The sequence below is a fragment of the Colossoma macropomum genome, unplaced genomic scaffold (genome assembly GCF_904425465.1).
Source record: "Colossoma macropomum unplaced genomic scaffold, Colossoma_macropomum, whole genome shotgun sequence".
NCBI classification, from domain to species: Eukaryota; Metazoa; Chordata; class Actinopteri; order Characiformes; family Serrasalmidae; genus Colossoma; species Colossoma macropomum.
In genome coordinates, this window is record NW_023494790.1 from 34,789,198 (window position 1) to 34,811,810 (window position 22,613).

Below are 22,613 nucleotides of genomic sequence, written 5' to 3' on the forward strand. Positions count from 1 at the left end.
CAAACAACTAGCTGCTCCTTTATGTCCACTGCCTTAAAAACCAAGTGCACTAGTTCAGATGTAACAGACTAGATGGCAGGAGATGATCGAGGATCTACTGTGTTTTCATTTTCAAGTGAAACCCGACTGAACCGTCCCTGACTCAGACACTCAGCTAAACAGGGTAACGCTAGCATGGTTAGCACTGTTTGTACATCGCGCTATCTGCGCTCATTGGTGGCGCACTGTTAAAACGGTTACGACGAAACTTCTACCTGAGAAACAACCTCAACCGGTAAACCATTTCTTCCCACTGTTACGTAGACATGTGTCTCACCGTTCGTTGTAAAACTGCAGGGTGTTTTCTCCGTACAGAGGAGTCATGAGCTGCCGAATCATAGTCTGAGGCTTCTCCCTCTCGTCCAATCCCAGCATCCGAACATGAGCCACCAACCAGGCCACAGCACATATAGCCATACTGCATACCTTTCCTTTGATATTGTCAGTGATCTTCTGCTCAGAGAGAGAGAGAGAGAGAGAGAGAGAGAGAGAGAGAGAGAGAGAGAGAGAGAGAGAGAGAGAGAGCACTGAAATGAGCACAAAATGAACTGAAATTAGATTCTGTTTGTTCCACATACTATTAAAAATGTTTTCGAAGAAGAAAAGCACATATGCAGAGAGACTCAATCATAACCACAGTGAATTAAATGTATGAATAAAGTTAATAAAGTTCAAAGGCCCAGGCCTAATGGTGGCCCTGGCCTGTGATTGTTTTTAAACGTGTTACTTCTTGGTTTGGAAATAATGGAAGAATTTTGATGAGAATAAAAGGGTGAATAACATGTGAATCGTGCCTTTCCAGGTGTTTTGAGCTCATTTTAATGGTTAAATTTTGGAGCAAAGCTGCCTATTTTTGCAATGACACCCTTCAAATCGTTCGTGGTAGTGTGGGCTGAAACCCAGCTGCGGTGCGCTGTATGTCCACTTATAAGCCCAGTTATTCAAATACAGCTTTTAAAGTGATACCTTCAGCATCTTCAGCAGACTACACTGGACAGTGCTTGCGGGAGAACTACTGATAAATTAAACAGCAGCAATTTAACAAAAGCTACAGCAAAGTGGAGCTTCCCCTCAAGAGCCTCCACTGTAACAGAGCTGGAACCATTGACTGTATATATGACTTAAGCCCTCTATCTCATTATCGACTTAGTTCAAACTGCCCTCCAACAGTAGAAAAGAAAACCTACTTAGAAACAATTATGTACTCAGAGCTTAGATATTTACAAGGATTATGTTCTGATCTATTCAAATCCAATGCATTAATTTAGACTGTAATAAGCTAAATATACACAAAATCATCATTTATAGGGTAGTTTCTTTGGGGAGGTGTCTGTCCTAAATCCTAACCCCTAAATTTACACTTGTGAAAACTATACTTGTATTTTTTCCTAATTTCTTTTTATTTTTTGCAGCTGAAAAATTCTGAGATTATGAGTTTATTTTTTTAATAAAAAACTTTAGGTCAGAAAATGTTCCCATGTTTTCATGTCACTACCAAAGCACAGTTTTAGTCTGCAGGCGGAGCCTTATTTTAGCCACGCCCCTGCATTTTAGAGCAGGAAATAAGACTGCATCCCTGTCCCTCACGGCCACATGGTGAGAAGTTAGATCCCACTGATTTGAATTAAAATGTGTCCCAACGTCTGAAAATCAGTGTGAAACTTTCTATAATTAAGTGAACTTGTTTTGTTTTAATGAAAAAAAAAAGTAGTAAGATTTTATGTGTGTTCAAAGCTGTGTTTGCGAGTCACGTACTGGCTAACAGTGGAATCCCCTTTAAAGCACGAATGAACGAACACAAACGAATGAGTGAATGAATGCGTGTACCTGTACAGCCTCTACAGACAACACTCCGTTCTCCCACGCGTTCAGAACCTCCAAGATGGCAGCTGGTGTGCTCAGGCAGATCTCATGCCATTTCATCTGACTGGCAGGAAAAGAAAGAAAGAAAGAAAAAAAAAGAAAGCAACAAACAAACAAATAAATAAAGCGATTACTTTAAAGGAAAAGATCTGCCAAACATCGATTTCTATCTGTAGATCAGCAAGTCTGATGCCTGAAGTTTGCTTCTTTAGTTTTGCACCTTAAATTGTGCTGCAGCTACTTTCAGGTGCCTTACAAGGAAAACAAATTTCAAAAAAGCAGCTGGCGAACATCAGCTTACCTTAATGAATGCATACTTAACAAGGAAATACCTAAACTTTCACTTGGAAATGCTTAATGAGCAGCTAACAAGCAGCACAGCAGAGCTGCAATCAGCCACTGGAGCTGATTGAATGCTGCATCCCAAACCACATACTTCTATACTGGGGCTGAGCGATTTTGGAAAAATACATAATTGCGATTTAAATTGTGGATGTTTTCTATAAACTGATGTATGGGCCCTTTTTGGCTAAGAAGATCAGCGTATCCTTTTTTTGGCTTGAGGCTTTAAAGGCCTAACACAGTGCACCAGCCTGCCAGTTATTTGTGGTTGTGATGTCACAGCACACACACGTTTGGTTGCTTCTGATTCATCAAATTCATCTAAAAAACAGTTCATAAGCTCCATGTGTTTAGGTTCAATTTCCCTACTTAAACCTGGCATGTATTAACATTCGCACTTAAAAGATGGTTCTCCGAACGTCCTTTAGTAAAGAAAAGGCATCTATATAGAACCGTGAACCCTCAAAGACCCCCTTGCACGATTAAATGGTTCTTTTTATGGTGAAACGGTTCAGTAAGCACCCTACACTACACCAATAAGAGTCCTTGGGACAGAAAGTCTCTTCTATGCTGTAGACTGGGGTTCAATCCCCACCTAGGTAAGCACCCTACACTACACCAATAAGAGTCCTTGGGCAAGACTCCTAACACTACCTTCACCTACCTATGTAAAATGATCAAAACTGTATGTTGCTCTGGATCAGAGCGTCTGCCAAATGTTATAAACGTAAAAAGCAAAACTGGGACGCAAAAAAGCTGACTGACTATCTGGCACAAGTGTAAAAAAACATTTTTATTTTTGACCAAACCATTCCTTTAAATCTCTGTAGGGCGTCTGATTGAAGATAAGAAGTGGTGCATTCATTTCCTGTATCTGATCACTCAACAGATTTTTTGCATTAGAAACTTCCTGCATAATAATATTTTTGCTGCTGTTGCTAATAAAGAGGTTTGTTTAACAGGTGTTTGGAAAGTACCAGTACATAAATACCAATTTATTGTGAATCTCTACAGAAATGACCAATTTTCTCATGTTTTATGTCTTTATTGTTCCATCTTACAACCAAAATCTGAAAAATACTAGTCAAAAAGTAGCAAATTTGGTCAAAATATCAATCACACCAACCTAAACTAGATTCTGTCAATAAATCTTGTTTCTTTGCTGACCACAGTTTTATGCACTGTACTGAAGAGCTGGACTGCATTAATAAGAAATCCTGACAGGTCAGGATGACTGTAAGGTGGCCAATTACCTTGTGTACATTGAATTTTGTTCATATTTATAGGTAACAGTGTGTGGAGCAGTGCCAGAGACCACATAATCAAGTCTATTAGAGATACTGAACAATTCAGTACAGTTTGATATAAGATCTATAAGGTAAGTATTTCTAATAAAGTGGCCAGTGAGTGGACTTACAAGGTAGGTGTACAAGTGGCCAGTCAAAGGAAGTTTCAGGATGGTGTTTCTAATAAAGTGGCCAGTGATTGGAAGCACAAGATAGGTGTTTCTAATAAAGTGGCCAGTGAGTGGAAGTACAAGGTAGGTGTTTCTAATAAAGTGGCCAGTCAAAGGAAGTTTAAGGATGGTGTTTGTAATAAAGTGGCCAGTGCGTGGACATACAAGGTAGGTGTTTATAATAAAGTGGACAGTAAGTGGAAGTTTAATGCTGGTGTTTCGAATAAGGCGGCCTGCGAAAGGAAGTACAAAGTAGGTGTTTTTAATAAAGTGGACAAAGAGTGGAAGTACAAGGTATGTGTTTCTAATAAAGTGGCCTGTCAGTTAGCCAATTACTTATTAGAAAGTGAAGAGATAAATCTACAGCCTGTGAGTGCACAGCCTTATTAAGCACTGCATTAATTATGGTTTCTGAAAAAGCTCCGTAACCACAGTTTCCATCACGCAACATGACTCAGTGTCTTTCCGCAGCAAGATCAAAATGAGGACTGCACAGCAGCTTGTTATGATATGATTCAGCTGAGCAACATTGATGGAAAACAACCTGGTGCAGGATTCATGAAGGTATCCTAAGAAATGAAATCTTAAACGCTCTCGCCTTAACGTCTTAATTTTGAACACTTGTTCTAACCTCTTATTCACCAGGGTGTATTTTGGTTTTTCCATCTGAATTTACATGACCAAATCGTAAGGCGACAAATTATTCAGCAACTTCATGAAATAAATGTAAATACATTTTATTTTATTTTTTTTTCTGTAAAAGCTCCCCTCAAATTAACAGAACGTGTTTTATAATCATACACATATCGCTATATGCTTATAATTTACTGCTGAAAGCCAAAAATCTTAGATGCTCTTTTAAAAAAATAATTTTTACAGAGCAGATCACTGAAGAGACGCCATCTGTTTTTAGTTTGTAGCCCAGATTTGTGGAAAAATAGGTCAATTTTCAGTAGACAAAAGAAACTGAGTTCAGCTTCTTTTATTATAAAGGTTTAAAATTACATCACCCATCTATTTGACTGGAAAGAAGACAGTTACAACCCCCACCTTTTGAATGAAGCTTATGAAATATGAAATTACTATATTATGAAGAATATGATGAAGTGTGTTTTGGAACCACCGCAGGTCCCAAGGAGTTGAAAAGGCTAAAATACTTTTTAAACCTTATAAAACACCTAAAAGAGAATTATATCAATTAAAAAATACTGCATAACTCTATTGCTGAGATGTAAACAAAGTCATTCAGAGTGGTTTGATATGAAATGGTTCATTGTAGAGAAACTTGCAGACTCAACTTCTTCTCAACTTCTCAAAACTATCACTAAACAATGTTTCTGGCATCAGGCAGTGAATTCATAACCATTTAATGTAATAACTTTCTGTGAGGGTGACCAAACCACTCTGAATGACTGTTTACATCTTAACCACTTCACTCTGCAGAAATTTTGGAACCTGAATTTGAATTCCAATATTAAATGAAAGAGCTAGTAAGCTTTCATTTATAATGGTTTAGACACTGATTGCGTTTACATGCATTTAATAATTCAATAACTGCAGAAAATCAGATTTTGTCAGCAATCTGATCAACACGTTTACATGCACTTGAGTAATCAGATAATGTGAAACTCCAGGTCTACATGAGTCAGACAGTAATCAGACTTCTGCTTTGGAAACAGCCAATTAACTCACAGAAGAAGACAAGATGTAAACATAACGTAAAACTCAAACTTCATACCGCAGCTTTTTTTAAACATTTCGCCATTTTACCTGAAAATATGAACATACATCGTCTAGAAGATTAAGAATATTTAAATCCTTCAGTTCGTGTTTTACTGCGCCTCACTGCAACGCTGCTCGCTTATTTCTGGTACCGTTCTCGCGCATGCGCAGACTGACAAATCCGAAAGAAATCAGAGTAAGAGTTCACATGCACTGAGAAATCTGATTACTGAGTTAAAATCCAGCCTCTTTATTAGATTTCTTAACTGAATTTCTAGATCGGAGTATGGTGTTTACATGACCATTTGAATGATCAGATAACTGCAGAAATCTGATTATGATTGGATTATTGAGTACATATAAACGTACTCACTGATGAACAGGTAAGTAAAGCTTGCTTTTCTCCTGTGACAAAACAAAAAAAAACATTTGATCATTAACTTTTTCAACTCCTTGAGACCAAAACGCACTTCGTCATATTCTTCATAAATTTCATATCTCATAAGCTTCATTCAAAAGGTGGGGGTTGTATGAGAGCTGTAACTGTCTTCTTTCCAGTCAAATGGGTAATGTAATATTAAACCCTTATAATAAAAGAAGCTGAACTCTTCTAAGAGTCTAAGATTTTTGGCTTTCAGCAGTAAATTATAAGCATATAGCAATATGTGTATGATCATAAAACACGTTCTGTTAATCTGAGGGGAACTTTTACAAAAAAAACAAATAAATAAAATAAAAATTTACATTTATTTCATGCAGTTACTGAATAATTTGACTTATGATGTGGTCATGTAAATTCAGATGGAAAAACCGAAATATACCCTGGTGAATAAATATATTAATATATAAATATATATGTCTTGACCTTTCCTTTGTATCTCTTGGGCAAAAACCTCTCCAAGATGTTAATTTTACAGGAGAAGGAAAAAACATTAACTTGTACTGGAAGCTAATTGTAATATGATTTTTTCCAAGTGATTTTGGAGGATTTCTGTTGGTCTTTTCATCATGACCATTTGATACATTGTAAAAGGTCACTAGAGCTTTCACACTGTGAAAAAAAGCAAAAACTGCCAAAAATGGAGATGAAAGCTCTCTGTGTGACAGCACCAATATTTGGGAAAGTATTCAATAGAATATTTGTAAATGAAAGCGTTCAATAGCTGCACCTAACGGCCTCCTTCAAAAATAACTAAAACTTTCTTGTATTTCAGATTTCTAACTAAAACTGTGTGTTTACTACCTGTTCACATTTTCACTACAGCTTTTCTCAGGACACGGTTTTACAGAGGAGACCCTGTGATGATCAAAGAAGAGGTGTCAACCTCAACTTGAGCAAAAGACATCCAGCTGGGCGGTGGGATGGAGATCACCCACCGCAACACATCTAAGAGTAGGTGTTAGACTAAAGTCATATTTGCAAGTTGCAATTCTGCAGTGTTGCTGATTCATGCGACCTCAATCAGAGACCTTTCAAAGAAATGGAGGCACTTCCAGTCAGAGGACAAAGCAAAACTAACACATAAGCACAACGGCAACCGGAGAGGGACATTTTACCCTTTTGAGGAAAAAGCAAACAAATCGTTTAGTGGTATGTGATGTATATTAATATTAATAAGTGACGTACTTTATTCGATTATTTATCAACAGAAATTGGTCATGCATGGGAAAAGCACAGCACTGCCAGCAATTCCAAAGGAGCTGGAACAGTATGTGAAATACTAATATAAACAGAAAGCAGTGATTAGTAAATTCTGTTTGACCTGTATTAAAATGAAAATAATACACAATATTTGATGCCTTGCAATTATATACTCACTCCAAATTTGACAATACAATCCAAGAAAGTTAATAAACATGCATGTTGACCACTATGTTACATCACCTTTCTTTGAACAACATTTGATAATCGTTTGGGGACTGAAGATCCAGTTTTGATGGTGGAATTTTTTGCCGTGGCCTTCTTTGTCGTATTGTGCACTTCTCAACGCCTCACACATTTGCAGTAGTAGGCAGACAGATCAGTCTACCACCTGCACTCTCTGATTATGCAGCCATGCTGCTGTAACATGTACAGAATGTGGTTGGAAGCTGCCGTGTTGAAATAATGGACGTCCCTGAAAAAGACGTCGTCTAAAAGGCAGCATATGTAGTCAGTTAAAGGTGCCTTCATAGATGTACAGGTTACCCACTAATAACCCCCCTATGCAATGACAGACCCTGGATTTTGAACTTTACGCTGGCAATCTGGGTGGTCCTTTTCTTCTTTGGCCCGAACACAACCATTATTTCCAGAATTACGTTGAAGGTTTGACTCGTCAGATCACCACACACGGTTTCTAGTGTGCTTCAGTTCATCAGACGAGGTTGAGTCCAGAGCAGTCGTCAGCGTCTGGTGACATAACTTCCACTGTGCATGGTACAGTCTTAACTTTCATTTGTGGAGGCAGTATTTACTGCCAATGGTTTGTCAAAGTATTCCCGAGCCCATGTGGAGGACACAGGCATGCGTTTATGTTTTTAGCCTTTTTATCTGAATTACCTCAATATTTTAATGATTTTATGCACCACAGAGGGTGAAATATCTAAAATCCACACAACTGTATGCTGAGAAATGTTAAACTGCTGGATTTTTTGCTGATGCATTTTTTGCTGATGCATTTTTTGGCAAGCCTCAACCCATCCTTGCTCTGTAGGTCAGGGACTAGGTCCTTTCTGAATGCTCCTTTCATACCCAAGCATGATTTTATTACTACTTTAAAAATGTTTTCGGAACATTTCAAAACGTTTCTAGTTTCAACTTGCCCCTGACCCAATGCTTTTTGCTGGCATCAAATGCAGAGTGAACATATATTGCGAAAAAAAAATTAGTTAATAGACTAAATCATTAAATCTTGTCTTTGTAATGCTTTTGTTTAAATACAAAGTCCTGCTTTCTGTTTTTATTTGCACCAATTTTTGGTACTGGGCTTGTACTTTTTAATGTTGTTAATAGCTATAATTCTCTGTCATGTTTACAGATGATATGTGTGGCCATTATGACAGACTGCACTAAGGGACATGTAGAGCGTGATATGTCTACTGTTTCCTTGCATCATAAATAAAAAAATATGTATTACAAAAAAGGTACGATCCAGTTTGATTAGTAAACTGGCGAATTATTTATAGAAATAATCATCAGCTGAAGCCTAAACAAAACCTCAGTCTCGTAACTTACACATGAGCCACACTGGTGCACAAAAAAATTATAACACGATTTCACTTACACCAACTTCATCTCAGATGAAGTGTTGAGCAGGGCCACAAGGCTCTCCACCTTGCCTGATTCAGGCCTGAAGCAGGGGTGGTCCGGGTTCAGAGTTTTCCCCTCCTCCGGCATGCACATCTGCAACCACGTCTCAAAGAACGGCGTCTCCCCCGACGGACTGGGCTCTGAGAGGATGACCTGTCAGAGAAATACGGAGACAAATAGAGATATTTACAGCACCAGTCAAAAGTTTGGACACACACAGAAGCGTCTACTGTTTGTCACATTTTGTGGCAGTGACAGGAAAACACAGGGAGTTATTATATTCAGTAATGCAGACTTTTAGACTCTGTCTACCAACAACACACTTAACTGGCTCAAATGCATTAAGGACACACAATTAACTTTTATTCATATCTTATATTAATTTACATAAATTTATTTTCATATCTTTTTTTGAGGGGGATTTTTCCTAAATTTTCTCCCCAATTTAGTCATTTTCAATTCTACCCGCTAGTTAAGACTCCCCCAATCACATGATACCACCAGCGCTAGGAGGGTGAAGGCTAGCACAGGCTTTCTCCGAGACCTGTGAAGCTCCACCGCATCTCTTCAAACTGCCGCTCACGCAACGTCACTGGACAGCCTGACGCGCTCGGAGGAAAGCGCCATCTGACTAATACCTCTTGTCCAGTGCAGTTTGGGAACCGCACAGAAGCTTTACCAAGAATGAATTTCACCGCTAAGGGAGGATGAATCAAATGAAAACTGAATTGAAACTATAGAATCTGAGGAAGTGGGACAAAATGAAGACTAAGCAGGTGAGTGAAACGATGCTCTCCAAAATCACTCAAGTATTTTTTCTGCACTTTTTGTGCTTATTTTTTTCCCCCCAGTAGCTCTCTAGGAATCTCAACACCACAAATAATGCCATCGTGCCAAAAAACACATTTGCATTAGTTTATCAGGAAAATCAGGGAATGACGCACTATAACAGCTCAACAACTTTATTTATTTATTTATTTTTTTTACAGCTGAAACAAAACTTTCTTCTTTTATTTCCACATCAGTTGCTGTTATCTCTACTTCATATCTGCTTACTCTGTTTTATGAGCACTTTCAGATCGGAAGTCTGTTGGTTTACCTCTTCCATGACCACTTTAAGTCTGCGCAATCACCATTACTATTTATAGCGGTGTGAAAAAGTGTGTGCACTTCCTCCTGATTTCCTCTGTTTCTGCATATCTCTCACACTTCACATCCTCAGAAAGGAAAAGGTTCTGCAACGCCTATACCACTTGTGTGAAAAAGTAATTGCACCTTTAGCAGCAACAACTGCAACCAGTTGCCTCCTATAACTGGAGATCAGTTTTTGCTGAGGAGGAATTTAGGCCCACGCTTCTTTGCAGAATTTCAACCGCACTGGAGGAATTCAATGAGTTCAATCAATTATGGCAAATCACCCAGACCCTGATGCAGCAAAGCATCCCAGCAACATCACACTACCACCATCACGTTTCACTGTTGGTGAATATTGGTGATGCTCTTATTGTGGAAGGTTTTACATCAGATACATCTTCCAAAAAGTTTCACTTTTGACTCATCAGTTCACAGAAGATTAATCCAAAAGACTTCATCAAGTAGTTTCTTGGCAAATGTGAGTTGTTGCTTTTGGTTAGCAGTGCTTTTTGCCTTGTATCCCTCCCGTGGATGGCATTTCTATCAAGTCTCTTTCTAATGATGGAATCATGAATGCTGACTTTATCTGAGGCGTTCATCTGGGTTCTTTTCTGACTTCCTGGATGAGACTTCCAACGATTACATTGCTGGAATTGTTCTATTTAAGTGATGTTTAGATTTAGTGGTGCGGCCAATAACCATCCCTATATGGGTCTACTTTAACTGAGCCCAATTATATTAGAAATTTGGTTCATTTGTTCATAAGGTAAATACAGGGGAAATCAGTTTGTCTTTTTTTGTCTCTTAATAAATTAAAAGATCATTTAAACGCTGTATTTTGGTGTTTACTCAAGAAGTCTGTCTCATGTTAGATTTTGTTTAATGATCGGAAACAATTAAGTATGACATATCTGCGAAAACAGAGGCAATCAAGAATTAATCGATGATTTTTTTCAGTGTCAACATCATTGACAATAACAAAAATTGTTTATTCTCAGTCCTTCTTTGTATGGGCGTTGAAAATGTGTGCAGACGGTAATGTGCTTTTGGAGCACAAAAATAAATACAATGAATGAAATAAATACAATGAATATGCAAATAAATACATTTACAGCATCAATTACGGTAAGGAATCACAGCGGAAGCCTACATTACCATTCAAAACATGGGAATCAATAATAATCAATTAATCAATAATAGCTTCTACACTGTACACTGAAAAAGTAATGAACTAGATACCAAAATGTAAATCGTTAGTTTATTCACAACTTAAAGTATTTTGAGGATTACATGGTAAAATATCCTGTAATTATTTATTTATTCATTTTATTATAAATTCATTCTCAAGCAAAGCGTTTTTATTATAGTAGAATCATCTACAGCTCTGCTCATCAAAAATGTCTATTTTACAGCAGCCTACAAATTGTTTGAAACCTAAAGGATGTTATCATCACATTAGAATCATTTTACACATATAAAACCAATTTTGTTGCAAATATATTATATTTTGAATGGTAGACTTAAAACAGAGCATAACATAAAGCCACAGTTGCTGGACAACTCATACTGGCATTTTCCTCTGAACCCACAGATGAAAAAGTGAAAGCAAAAGAACTGATGTGTCAGTTCAAATGACACCTACGTTTCACTCACGGTGTGTGAGTCAGCTCACAGGTACCGCTGTATTTACTACTGACCTATATACACAGCATATGATCAGTGCACTGGAGTGTGTACGTGTGGGCATACTGACCTCTGAGCCGTAAGTCTGGACGACATGGCAGAGCATCAGGAAGGAGATGTCGAACAGCAGAGCTCGCACTGAAGCAGATTTAGCTGGAAAAACAAGCAAATTACACTGCTGTGAGACCCTATATTCTTCTGTACTGCTACAACTTTAGCTCAGCTAATTATAAATCTCAATTACAGAGAAGTTGGAACAGTGCGAAATGCAAATAAAAGCACAGAAAGCAGTGACCTCGTTTTTTTTGTAAATATATACTCATTCTGAAAATGATCCCCAAAAAAAAAAGTCCCAAAAAAAGCTGGTGCATGTTTGGACACCCAGGTCGAGGCTTTCCACTTTGTCAAATATCTCAACGAATAATACAACAGTTTAAGAACAGCATTCCTCAAGTGAGTGCAAGGTTTTTACATATTTCACCCTCTACAGTGCATAATATTAAAAAAGACTCAGCTAATCCAGAGAAATCTCTGTGCGTAAAGGGCAAGGCCGAAAACCATAACTGACCATCAATCTGTAAGACAGCACTGCATCAAAATGCATGCTTCTGCGTCAATCTTCTGTCAATAAACACTATTCTATGCTGCATCCACAAAGGCAAGTTCAGACTGTGCTGTGCGCAGTAGAAGCCATATTCAACAACATACAGAAATGCCGCAGACTTCTTTAAACTCATCTGAAATGGACCGATGCACAGTGGAAACGTGTACTGTGGTGCAATGAGAATTCAGGGATATAATGGATGTTGTATTCTCTGGGCAAAAGAAAAAAAGGACCATACAGATTGTTACCAGTGTAAAGTTCTGACATGGTATGGGGAGAGGGATACTGGTATGGGGGTAATCTGCACATCTGTAAGGGCATCATTAATACTGAAAGATATTTTGGAGCAACATATGCTGCCTAGACATCAGGATGCATAGTAATCATAAGGCAAGAAAGATTCTGCAAGAAAGACTGTTACCACAGCACTGCAGTGTAATCATAAAGTGCTGGTGCTAGGGTGCAATTCATAATACAACAATAAAAGACCTGTACATTTCTGCAGCTGAAGACTTGTAAATTCACTTTCAAAGCTGGACTATTAGTGTCCCCAAACATTTAAAAAGTAAATGATGCACCCATCAAATACAGAATTTAATTTTTTTTTTAATTATAAGGCAAAACTTGAAATATAGTGTTTTTGTACTGCTCAGCATTGTACAGGTCAAAGAGAATCACTGCTTTCTGAATTTATTAGCATTTCACATACTGTCCCAAGTTATCTGGAATTGAAATTTGTATTCCAATCTACTCTCTGTCACAGGAGAGCAAGAAGAATGTATGATCAAGAGTATCTGACTCACATCCTTCTCCACTGATGTGTTTCGGAAACTCATTCAACCTGTAAAAAAGACAAAAAACAACAAAATCAGCGTCATCTGGAAAACAAGACATTTCACTGCATGATCAAGGCAAACGCAGCTCTAACAGAGATTAACATGGACGGTTTTGCTTTAAAGAGCTAAATAGTTGGCAGTGGTCACCAAGCCTGACTCCTGGAGACTGACCTTCCTGGTAGCTAGACTAGGTTTGACAGAGCAGGAGATAAAGCCTCCTGGAGCACAGATCTCCAAGAGGTGGCTTGACCATAGAACTGAACCTGTGGTCTGGTAAAAATCAGGGGTCTTGGAAACCCTGCTTCAGTTCCCTGCTGGTGGGAACACACTGATACAGCGGTCCTACCAACAGAGCAGCACATCAATGCTGTACTGTCCACTTAATCTTGACGAGCTGCTGCTCATAACGACAGCTGAGCAAGTAAATAATAGCAATGCGGCACCTGGATTGTGAAACATGTATTTGGTCAAATATCAGCAACATGACTGGTCTGTAAATTTGAATTAAACTCATCATAAAGAAGCAGATATCAAGTAAGGTTTACTATTACTGCCTTGATTATGATGCACATAAACATTAAGTGACCCTTATTAGTCCCACAACGGGGAAATTTCGCCTCCGCATTTTGACCCACCCGTGCAGTGAAACACCACATACACACTAGGGGGCAGTGAGCACACTTGCCCGGAGCGGTGGGCAGCCCTATCCACGGCGCCAAGGGAGCAGTTGTGGGTTAGTTGCCTTGCTCAAGGGCACCTCAGTCACGCACTATTGGCTCAGGGGTTCGAACCAGTGACCCTCTGGCCACAAGGCCGGTTCCCTAACCTCCAGCCCACGACTGCCCCCATTAAACATCTATTTTTTTACTATCACAGGTGGCAAATATGAGTCAAAAATGCTTTCGATTTTTGACTAATAAACACTTAAATGTATTATTCAGTGCACTTTAGCCACTGCAGTGTGAAACCAGCCATACTAAATGACCAAGATATGTTTGAATGCAGTTTAATAGTGCATTAATAATCAGATTAACAGCTCAATCGGAATAGAATACGTCCATGTATGCAACTCTATCGGAAAAGACTAGACCGACTCAAGCCATTCGGGATACAAGTTCCATCCAATTGAACGAGGTGGGTAATCCTGTAAATAGTCCGTTAAATAGAAGGACAATATCCCTGTAAACACCTGTATCTGATTACATTCCCAATCGGAAAGTTTAAGGACGTTCTGCGCATGTAATCTGCATCATAACGGAACCTTACACCATTCAACATGGCGGGAGCAGAAACTGGTCCGCAGATGAGACGAAGTTTAGTTAGCAGGATAGACAGCCATAAACCTCGCAATAACGAGCTGTTCAGATGAGTATTTCAGCAAATGAATGACAGTGGGTTTACACAAACACACGTTATCTAAGCTGCTTATCTTTCTAGGTCGTGGGGCACTGGATCCCATTGGTCATTGGGCAGAAGGTGGGAAACACCCTGGACAGGTCGCCAGTCCATCACAGGGCAGACACACAGACATATACATTAACACACTATGCCCTATTGCCCTCTAACACTATTGCCCCTCTAGGGGCAATTTAGCATCTCCAATTCAACCGACTGCATGTCGTTGGATTGCGGGAGGAAACTGGAGCCACCGGAGAAAACCTACGCATGCAAACTCCACACAGAAAGGACCCTGGACGCCTGACCAGAGGATCGATCCGAGGCCCTTCTTGCTGTGAGGCGACAGCACTACCCACTTCACCGTGCCGCCCAGTTTACCCAGGGTTACTTGTAGTGTGCATGTTAACAGAGATTTTCATCTGATTATTGAGTAGAGTGGGCACATAAACACATCAGTCGTAATCTATAATCTGAATGAATTCAATCAGATTGGCGGAAACCTTCGCATGTAAACACAGCCAACGCTGTGGTCACGCTGCTTTTGCCATAAATACAAAACATTTAGCCAGATTGACTGATAATCTTAACCGATCAGTCTTCAGCACTAAATCCCAACCAATCAGTCTTCAGAGTGAGCTTACTTAATGAACTTGCGGGCGAAAGGACTTGAGTTTCCCCTGTGGCTGCGGCAGCCGCCAGGAGCAAGTCCAGACTCTTCCCTGACAGCATATGACCCAAAACTCCCAGTAATCCCTCCGGAGACTTAGAGTGATCAGCATCCACAGTCTAAACAGAGACAGAGAAACAAAATGTGTCGCATTTTTAACTGCTGTTTCAGGGCATTTAACTTTATATTTATCCATCTTTTCCACAGTATCAGTACATTCCAGTGTTTGTCAATGCTGGTGCTCAAGTTCGGCACAGGTTCATGTTTTGCACTGCTGAGTGTGCCTCGGCTGTAATCTACACCACCGAGAGTCAGATATGTTGGAGCAGGGAAAACCCCCACAGGCTTTATTACTCAATACCTAAATAAAATACCACAAGAGAAAGAGGAATACTGGAAATAGCTCATACGGTTCTATTGTTGGAATATGCTAGAAATAAATCAGGGGTTTCTACTTGCTTCTTTAAATACAGCGTGGAATTTTTCAGCTATGTATAATTTAATGTATTTCAATGAAATAAGCACTTTAATTAAACCTAATTCGAGGCCATTTAGTGAAAGCATTTCTCTTATTCCAGCTATTTCAAAATGAGAGCATTAACATGTGATGGCAGGTGTCATGTGCCATCATGGGTTCTGTTTAGTGATAGTGTAAGAGTGTCATGTTACCATTACTATCAACTGTCATGACACATGGCATAATATCTGATGTCATGACAGCTTGTGTCACATGATCATGTCAGCCGTGTACTCTGGTTATGTCTGCGTTTAAGAAAAGTGTAAATGTAGCTTAATGAAAGTTGATGATTTGAATGTAACGCTCTGCTTTTCAACTATGCTGTTTGCTTTAATTCACTTTAATGAAATGTAATTATATTTGTATATGTTTTTAATGTAACGAAAGTTGTGTTTAATATGGCTTCTGTTAAAATAACTATTTACAAATTAAAATACTTTAAAGAAACAATTATTTTTCATTTACTTCTTTTTAAAAGAAATTCGGAACTTTCCGCATTTCTGTACAATTTAAGGCATTTTAAAAGAATGTAATCAATTTTAAATGACTTCTTAATGTAATTTATGGGAAGCTGCAATATAATATACATATTTAATCATTATATAATATAATCATTATTTCAATAGCTAAATAATACAAATTCCATTCAAATTTCCCAGCTCACTGAGACACTGATAATCCTACTTATGATTCAGGACAGGAGTCGAGCAGTGACTCGTGATTCAGAGCTGAAGATCTGGACAGGATGGGGAAACAGAGGAAAGTACATGGATGATCAGCAGTGATGTAATGTTTTGGTAAGCAGGAAGTAAATCACTGCTAGGTACCTTAAGTATGTTAGTGACGGTGGGCTCTGCGCGCAGTATGAGGCCCGGGTTGGGCTGGATGTTTGCATTCTCCGCCGTCTTCAGCTTCGGGGCGTACTCCCTGTCCTCCGCCCTGCAGAAACACAGACAGAGAATGAGGGTCTTTTTATGACAAATCTAAAGTAAATTTTTGGTTAACGGATGATGAAAAATGCACCTGATTTGGTGTGCAATGACCTATTTTACACAAAAGAGAACATCTCTACATAATTAAATGGTTCAGATGTAAACAAAGTCATTCAGCGTGGTTTGATGTGAAATGCTCTATAATAGAGAAATTTAGAATTGTTCACAGTGGTAGTGATAGGAACCAGACGTCTGAGGCCTCTAAAAGCTCCCTCATAGTAAAGGTTAAGATACTTGAGATATTGCTTTACAACAGTTGTGCAATTTTGGCGCAAAACACTGTTTAAGGGGACCATGCGGGCGCTGTGAGGCAAAACAGTCCCCAAAGAAAACGTGGGTTTTTTTTTCAGATTTGCCACTATTTTACGGGTATTTTTATGGGTTTTGGCCTAAAATGTCGGAGAGGTACGCGCAGCGCATTCAAGGCAAAAAAAAAAAGTCACCATGAAATGCATTTTTTTCTGATTTTACCATCATCAACATGAGATGTAGGTAGGTCACATGTAGGTTCACTGGTGGTCATTTCTACCATGTTTGAAGCCCACTCCCAACAGCATATACCATAAAAAAGAACATTTCTGCAAGTGGTTCATAATGTGTTTAGAATGAAACTCTTCAATTATCACTTTTCTTTGCTATGCCAAAATGTCAAACACGAAGGTAATAACGGCCAAATACGTGAATTTCTCATGAAGAATCAATTTTTAACCCTTTAAGGGCAACTATTTCTGTGCTCTTCTCCAATAATCACGGGATTTCTCAGTGCTGATGTGGTGTTTATTTTAATATTTAAATAATGTGACGTATCAAGGCTGAAAATTCAGAGATTTTTAGTTGGTTTGTGTCACAAACCATGTTTTAAACAACAAAACACATGAATAGTAGTCATGTAACACAAATTTTGATATGTTTTTGCATCATGACACGATACAAAATTAGAACAAAAAATACTAATCAGAAAAGAAACACTGACAGAACTTTTTTTTTTGGTAATTCCCAAAATGTTTTTTTTGTTCCCATAAATACATAGGAACACACAAAAACCTAAAAGTAAAGTATATAAAAGGCAAATGGAGGCGTGAATCGGCAACTATGAACACCCCAGTGGAGTGAATTATTTGTTTTACCCGACCAGAATCGGAACTTAACGGCTGCTTAAATGCAGTGAGGAGAAGTAGCTGCTGAGTTTTCTCCACAAGGTTCAAGCTGGCTTCCTATTCGCTGTTCAGCTTCTTATTAAAACTTTCCATTTCACCGTAAATAGAGCAAGAGTTACATGTAACTGCTGTTCCATTTAAGGTGGAACAGAAAGTTCATTACAGCTTCGCGCTCTCTCCTCACTCCGGTAGCTGACGCATCTGGGTGATAACTTCCCAAACGATTCAGCACACATGAGTTAACAGTGGCATCTGATCCACATGTTAAGCGATGTCAGCACATCATCGTTCAGTCCATCACTCTTGGTCCACTATTATTGCACTTGACCTAGAGACCTCACTATTTCAAACAACTTGGCTAATCAGCAATGCAAGGTAGGCTAATCAAACCAATTTTTTCCAGTAAATTCCCAAACCGTCATCACCACTGAGCAGCTTTTCAGTCGGCAGCTGTGACAGAAGAACAGCTAAACAACCTGGAATCAGCCAGAAATGAACCCGACACCATTCGCCAAACTAAATGGGCTGTAAGATGCTTTACAGACTGGCTGGAACAAAACAACATTAATACTGATCTGGCAAAAACTGACAAAACTGAGCTAAACTTGATATTGCGGCAGTTTTATGGCTCAGTCCGTACTTCAAAAGGTGAGGCTTACAGCAGACTGAGCAGCGAGTTGGGCGGAGCTCGTTACTCTGACATAGCAACAAGCTGCTTGTTATTTGGTGAAGGAACTGCGAACATTAAAACATATTAAACGCCGCGTTCACGGCCCAGTTTATTAATTTATTACTTTATTTATTTAACTGTTGTATGAAAGCGACAGAACACTCGAGGTCATGTGCTATCGCGAATAACATCACGGCTGTGATGTTATTTCGTGATAACACACTCCCTCTCATGTTCTATTGCTTAAATAGAAGTCATTCCAGTTGTCACACTTTTCACACTTTATAGCATTAAATGGAGCTGTATTCGATTCACAGAGCTCATCATCTCGCAACCCCCATATCAAAAAAGAATTTATATTAAAATGTGTATCGTAACAGCCCTAATATAATTCACAGGAATATAATTCACACATCAGTCACGCTTTATCGTTACTCTTAGTAAACTTCTTTTCTGAACATCCTTTTTTTGGGGGGGGGGGCCAAGTTAGGTTCATAGGGTAACAGAGTGTAAATGAGAAAAGAGAAAGGAACATGGAGGAAACAACAGAAGGGAAGGTAAAGAGAAAGACAGAGGAAAAGGATTTATCGGCAGGTGCAGGTTTGAGTGCGCTGGACGGTCAGACTATACGTCACTGATGATAAAAAAAGGCCATACCGTTTGGCAGTGAGAGCAGCCGTGTTGGACTCGGACAGCAGGCCCAGTTTATTGCACTCCTGAAGCAGCAGACTCAGACAGTCACAGCTACACACAAAGGGAAGAAACATAGCCAATAAACGTACACATAAGACCACACCTGGGCCCAATCCCATTTATTATTTTTACCCCTTCCCCTTGTTTTGAGTGTCTCCTTGACCCTTGGAACTGAGGTAGTGGTTGAAATCTCCCCTCTGAAATGGGACCCTCAAATAAAAAGAGCATCACTTCATTAACAGCTACTAGCGCTGCTCTGTAGGCGACCCTTCCAGTCTGCAGTGACAGCAGAGGAGGGTAAAGTTCAGCTCCTCACTGCTGGGCTTTAGTTACATTTAGGGCATCATATGCCTTCAAAGAGGGGGGCACTTATTTATTATCACCCCTAATTCTTCAGTGAATGAAGCTGAAGTCAGATATTCGCCAGATTCTTGTTCGTATTTCCCAGTTCCACCTTAAATGGTGCAGCAGTTCTGATGCCTGAGACGCTAGAATGTAACTTCTGCACCATTTAAGGTGGAACGGGAAATTTAGCCAGCTACCGAGACTCCAGTACTACTAGAGATTTTTATGATGGTTATGAAGAAAAGGACCATAATACACTGAAACGACATTAAACTAAGATAACACAGTGGTTATCATATTTTTAACAGAGAAAATTCTCACATTTGTGGGTTTCTTTGGTCTCTTGTTCAGCCATCTTGCCAGTTTTTATGGTTTTTTTCCTCATAACACTCCATTTGGACTGTGCCTCTGAAAAACCTTAGTTTGGAGGGCCATGTAGGCCTAACACCTCGCCCTACTCCTCTATCTCAACATTAATCGGCACACATTATCCCTAGACATGAACCCGCAAAACGGAGGTGTAAGGGCTAAGTGGTAGGGGTGAGGGGTGCAATGCAATTGGGCCTTAAACACAAATTACTGAGCTGGGATAGATGTTACTGTATCATGACAAATGAAGCCACAACATGCTTTTCTGAGAATCCACCTTATTTCTGTGCCCCAAGATTCCCTGAGTGGCTTTATGGCCTGAACTTCCGTAAACAGATGATACGTTAAATTCTTCTAACATCCTAACAGAACAGAAATGTGAGAATATATAAAAATGTCAATCACCTTTATGGTTGGGATGCTTTATAGCTTGTGTGCTGATGTTTGTAATCAAGTTGTAAGAGGATTCTATTCAAAGCCTACAAACATTACTAATAAATTACTAATAAATAAACACTAAAAAAGTCATTTCATTTCGACTTTTTAATTCTGTTCAAACTGAGAGCCAAAACTGTAAAGTGTATAATGTAACATGGCTATGTTTAATGTACAAATGTGTTAATTTAATCATTTTTAAATAAAGTTGGGACAGTATGTGAACTGCTAATAAATAAGAAAGCAGTGTTTTGTAAGTTGCCCTGCGATGGAGAGGCGGCTTGTCCAGAGTGTTACATTCCGCCCAGTGAGCACTGGGATAGGCTTCAGCACCCTCAATGACGCAGGAAGATAAGCAGCATAGCAGATGAGTCAGTGAGTGAGTGAGTGAATGTTTAGTAAATTCTGTTTAACCTGTTTATCGGAAAACAGTACAAAAACACGAATAAAAAGTACAGTAGCATGTTTACCACTGTGTATCATCACCTTTCCTGTTAATAATGCCAAGTAATAATTTGGAGACTGAAAACACCAATTGATACAGTTTTAAAAGCAGAATTTTTCTGCCATTCTTCCATTATACAAATCTGCAGCTGTGCACCCTTACAAGGCCTTCATTACTGTATTTTGCACTTCAAAATGCATCACAATGTTTCAATGGGCAAAACGTCTAGACTACAGGCAGGCCAGTCTAGCACCCATACTCTCCGATTACGCAGTCAAGCTGTTGTAACGTGCTGAATGTTTCTTGGTGTCGTCGTGTTAAAATAAGCATAAACATCCCAGAAAAACATCATCTAGAAGGCAGCATATGTTGCTACAAAATGTGTACACGTATATACATATATACATACATATACATATATATATATATATATATATATATATATTCAAAAGTGTGCAAGTTACCCACTAATACCACTCCCACACCATGACCGACCTTGGCTTTTGAACTTTACGCTGGTACCAATCTGGACAGTCCTTTCCTTCTTTGGCTCAGAGAACATAACCATTATTTTCTATAAACAATCTGAAAGGTTGACTTGTCAGAACCAGCACAGATTTCCACTGTGTATCAGTTCATTTCAGATGAGCTCACACCCAGAGAAGTCGGAGGCGTTTCTTGACATTGTTGACATACGGCATCCGCTGTGCATGGTACAGTCTCATCCTGCTTTTGTGTATGTAGTGACAAAACATGTTTGTTTTTGTCCATGTGGTGATATCTATCACAGAAGCGTGCCGATTTTTTATGCAGTGTCCCTCAGATATTATGCGCTAAAGAGGGGGAAACACCTAAAATCCTTGCAAAGGCTTGTTGAGGAACGTTGTGCTTAAACTGCTGGATTATTTGCTGCCACACTTTCTGTGGTGAGCTTCGATCCATCCTTGCTGATAAAGGACTAGGCCTTTACTTGAAGCTTCTTTTAAACTTAAGTACATGTTTAAGATGATTTTTGAACATTTATCAACATCGCTCATCGCTCATCGCTTTGTACTGTTTTCATTTTTGTAAATTACTGCTTTTTGTTTTTATTTGAATTTCACATACTGTCCCAACTTTTTGTTTGTTTTTGAGGTTTGCAAATAAATAAATAAACAAATAAATAAATAAGCAAGTCCACGCTGCACATGCCAACAGTCTTTCTAAGCCTAATAATGGTGTGTCTGATTGTGACATACTTGCATCTTTGGTCTGCTTTGTCCAGCAGCGGCGTGAGCTTCAGCAGGTACTCAAACGCCATGTTCACGTCCTCCATGAAGTCCTGGTGAGAGAAAACATACAGAGCCATGTGGGTTTGTGTTTCTATCCCAGGTGCTTACAGCTAATTTCAAAACCTCAGCCTGAGAAAAGCTGTGAGAAAAAGACTGTAATACCTTAAGTCCTACTTAAAAGCCTGCACAGTTGAGCAGATTTGAGTTATATGCAAATGAATCTGACCCCACGCAATATATATATTTAATCAGAGCGCAGGTGGTGTTTGCATATTTAGTGGCTTCAACATTCACTCCGGTTATCAAATGTTCCAGTGTTATTTAAAAAGACAGGAACAAAAGCTCCAATATTAAGATAAGAACTGCTGTCGCACCGTTTTTTGCAACACAAAGAGAAGAACATGATAGAATTTTGATACTGTTTACTGGCTGGTGGTTGGTGTAGTGTAGTGGGTTTGATTCCCCACCTGGGTAAGCACCCTTCACTACACCAGTAAGAGCCCTTGGGCAAGACTCCTAACACCACCTTCACCCAGCTGTGTAAAATGATCGTGCTGTAGGTCGCTCTGGATATGAGTGTCTGCCAAATGCCATTCAAAATATTATTGCAATAACTACTGTTATTACTGGAAGTGATAATTAATGCCCTCTTTCATCCAAAGTCCAGTTTTAACCTAATAATG

At 39.1% G+C, this 22,613-nt stretch overlaps 1 protein-coding gene across 1 annotated transcript in view; it reads right to left on the minus strand.

Moving 5' to 3' along the window:
* The window catches only part of med24 (mediator complex subunit 24), a 52,023-nt gene that overhangs the window by 13,958 nt on the left and 15,452 nt on the right, over positions 1–22,613 (minus strand). Inside the window, 10 exon segments of the mRNA XM_036573189.1 lie at positions 317–492; positions 1,867–1,966; positions 8,689–8,867; positions 11,602–11,684; positions 12,939–12,976; positions 15,011–15,033; positions 15,036–15,155; positions 16,381–16,492; positions 19,030–19,116; positions 21,898–21,980. Coding sequence (XP_036429082.1) covers positions 317–492; positions 1,867–1,966; positions 8,689–8,867; positions 11,602–11,684; positions 12,939–12,976; positions 15,011–15,033; positions 15,036–15,155; positions 16,381–16,492; positions 19,030–19,116; positions 21,898–21,980 — 1,001 coding nt within the window.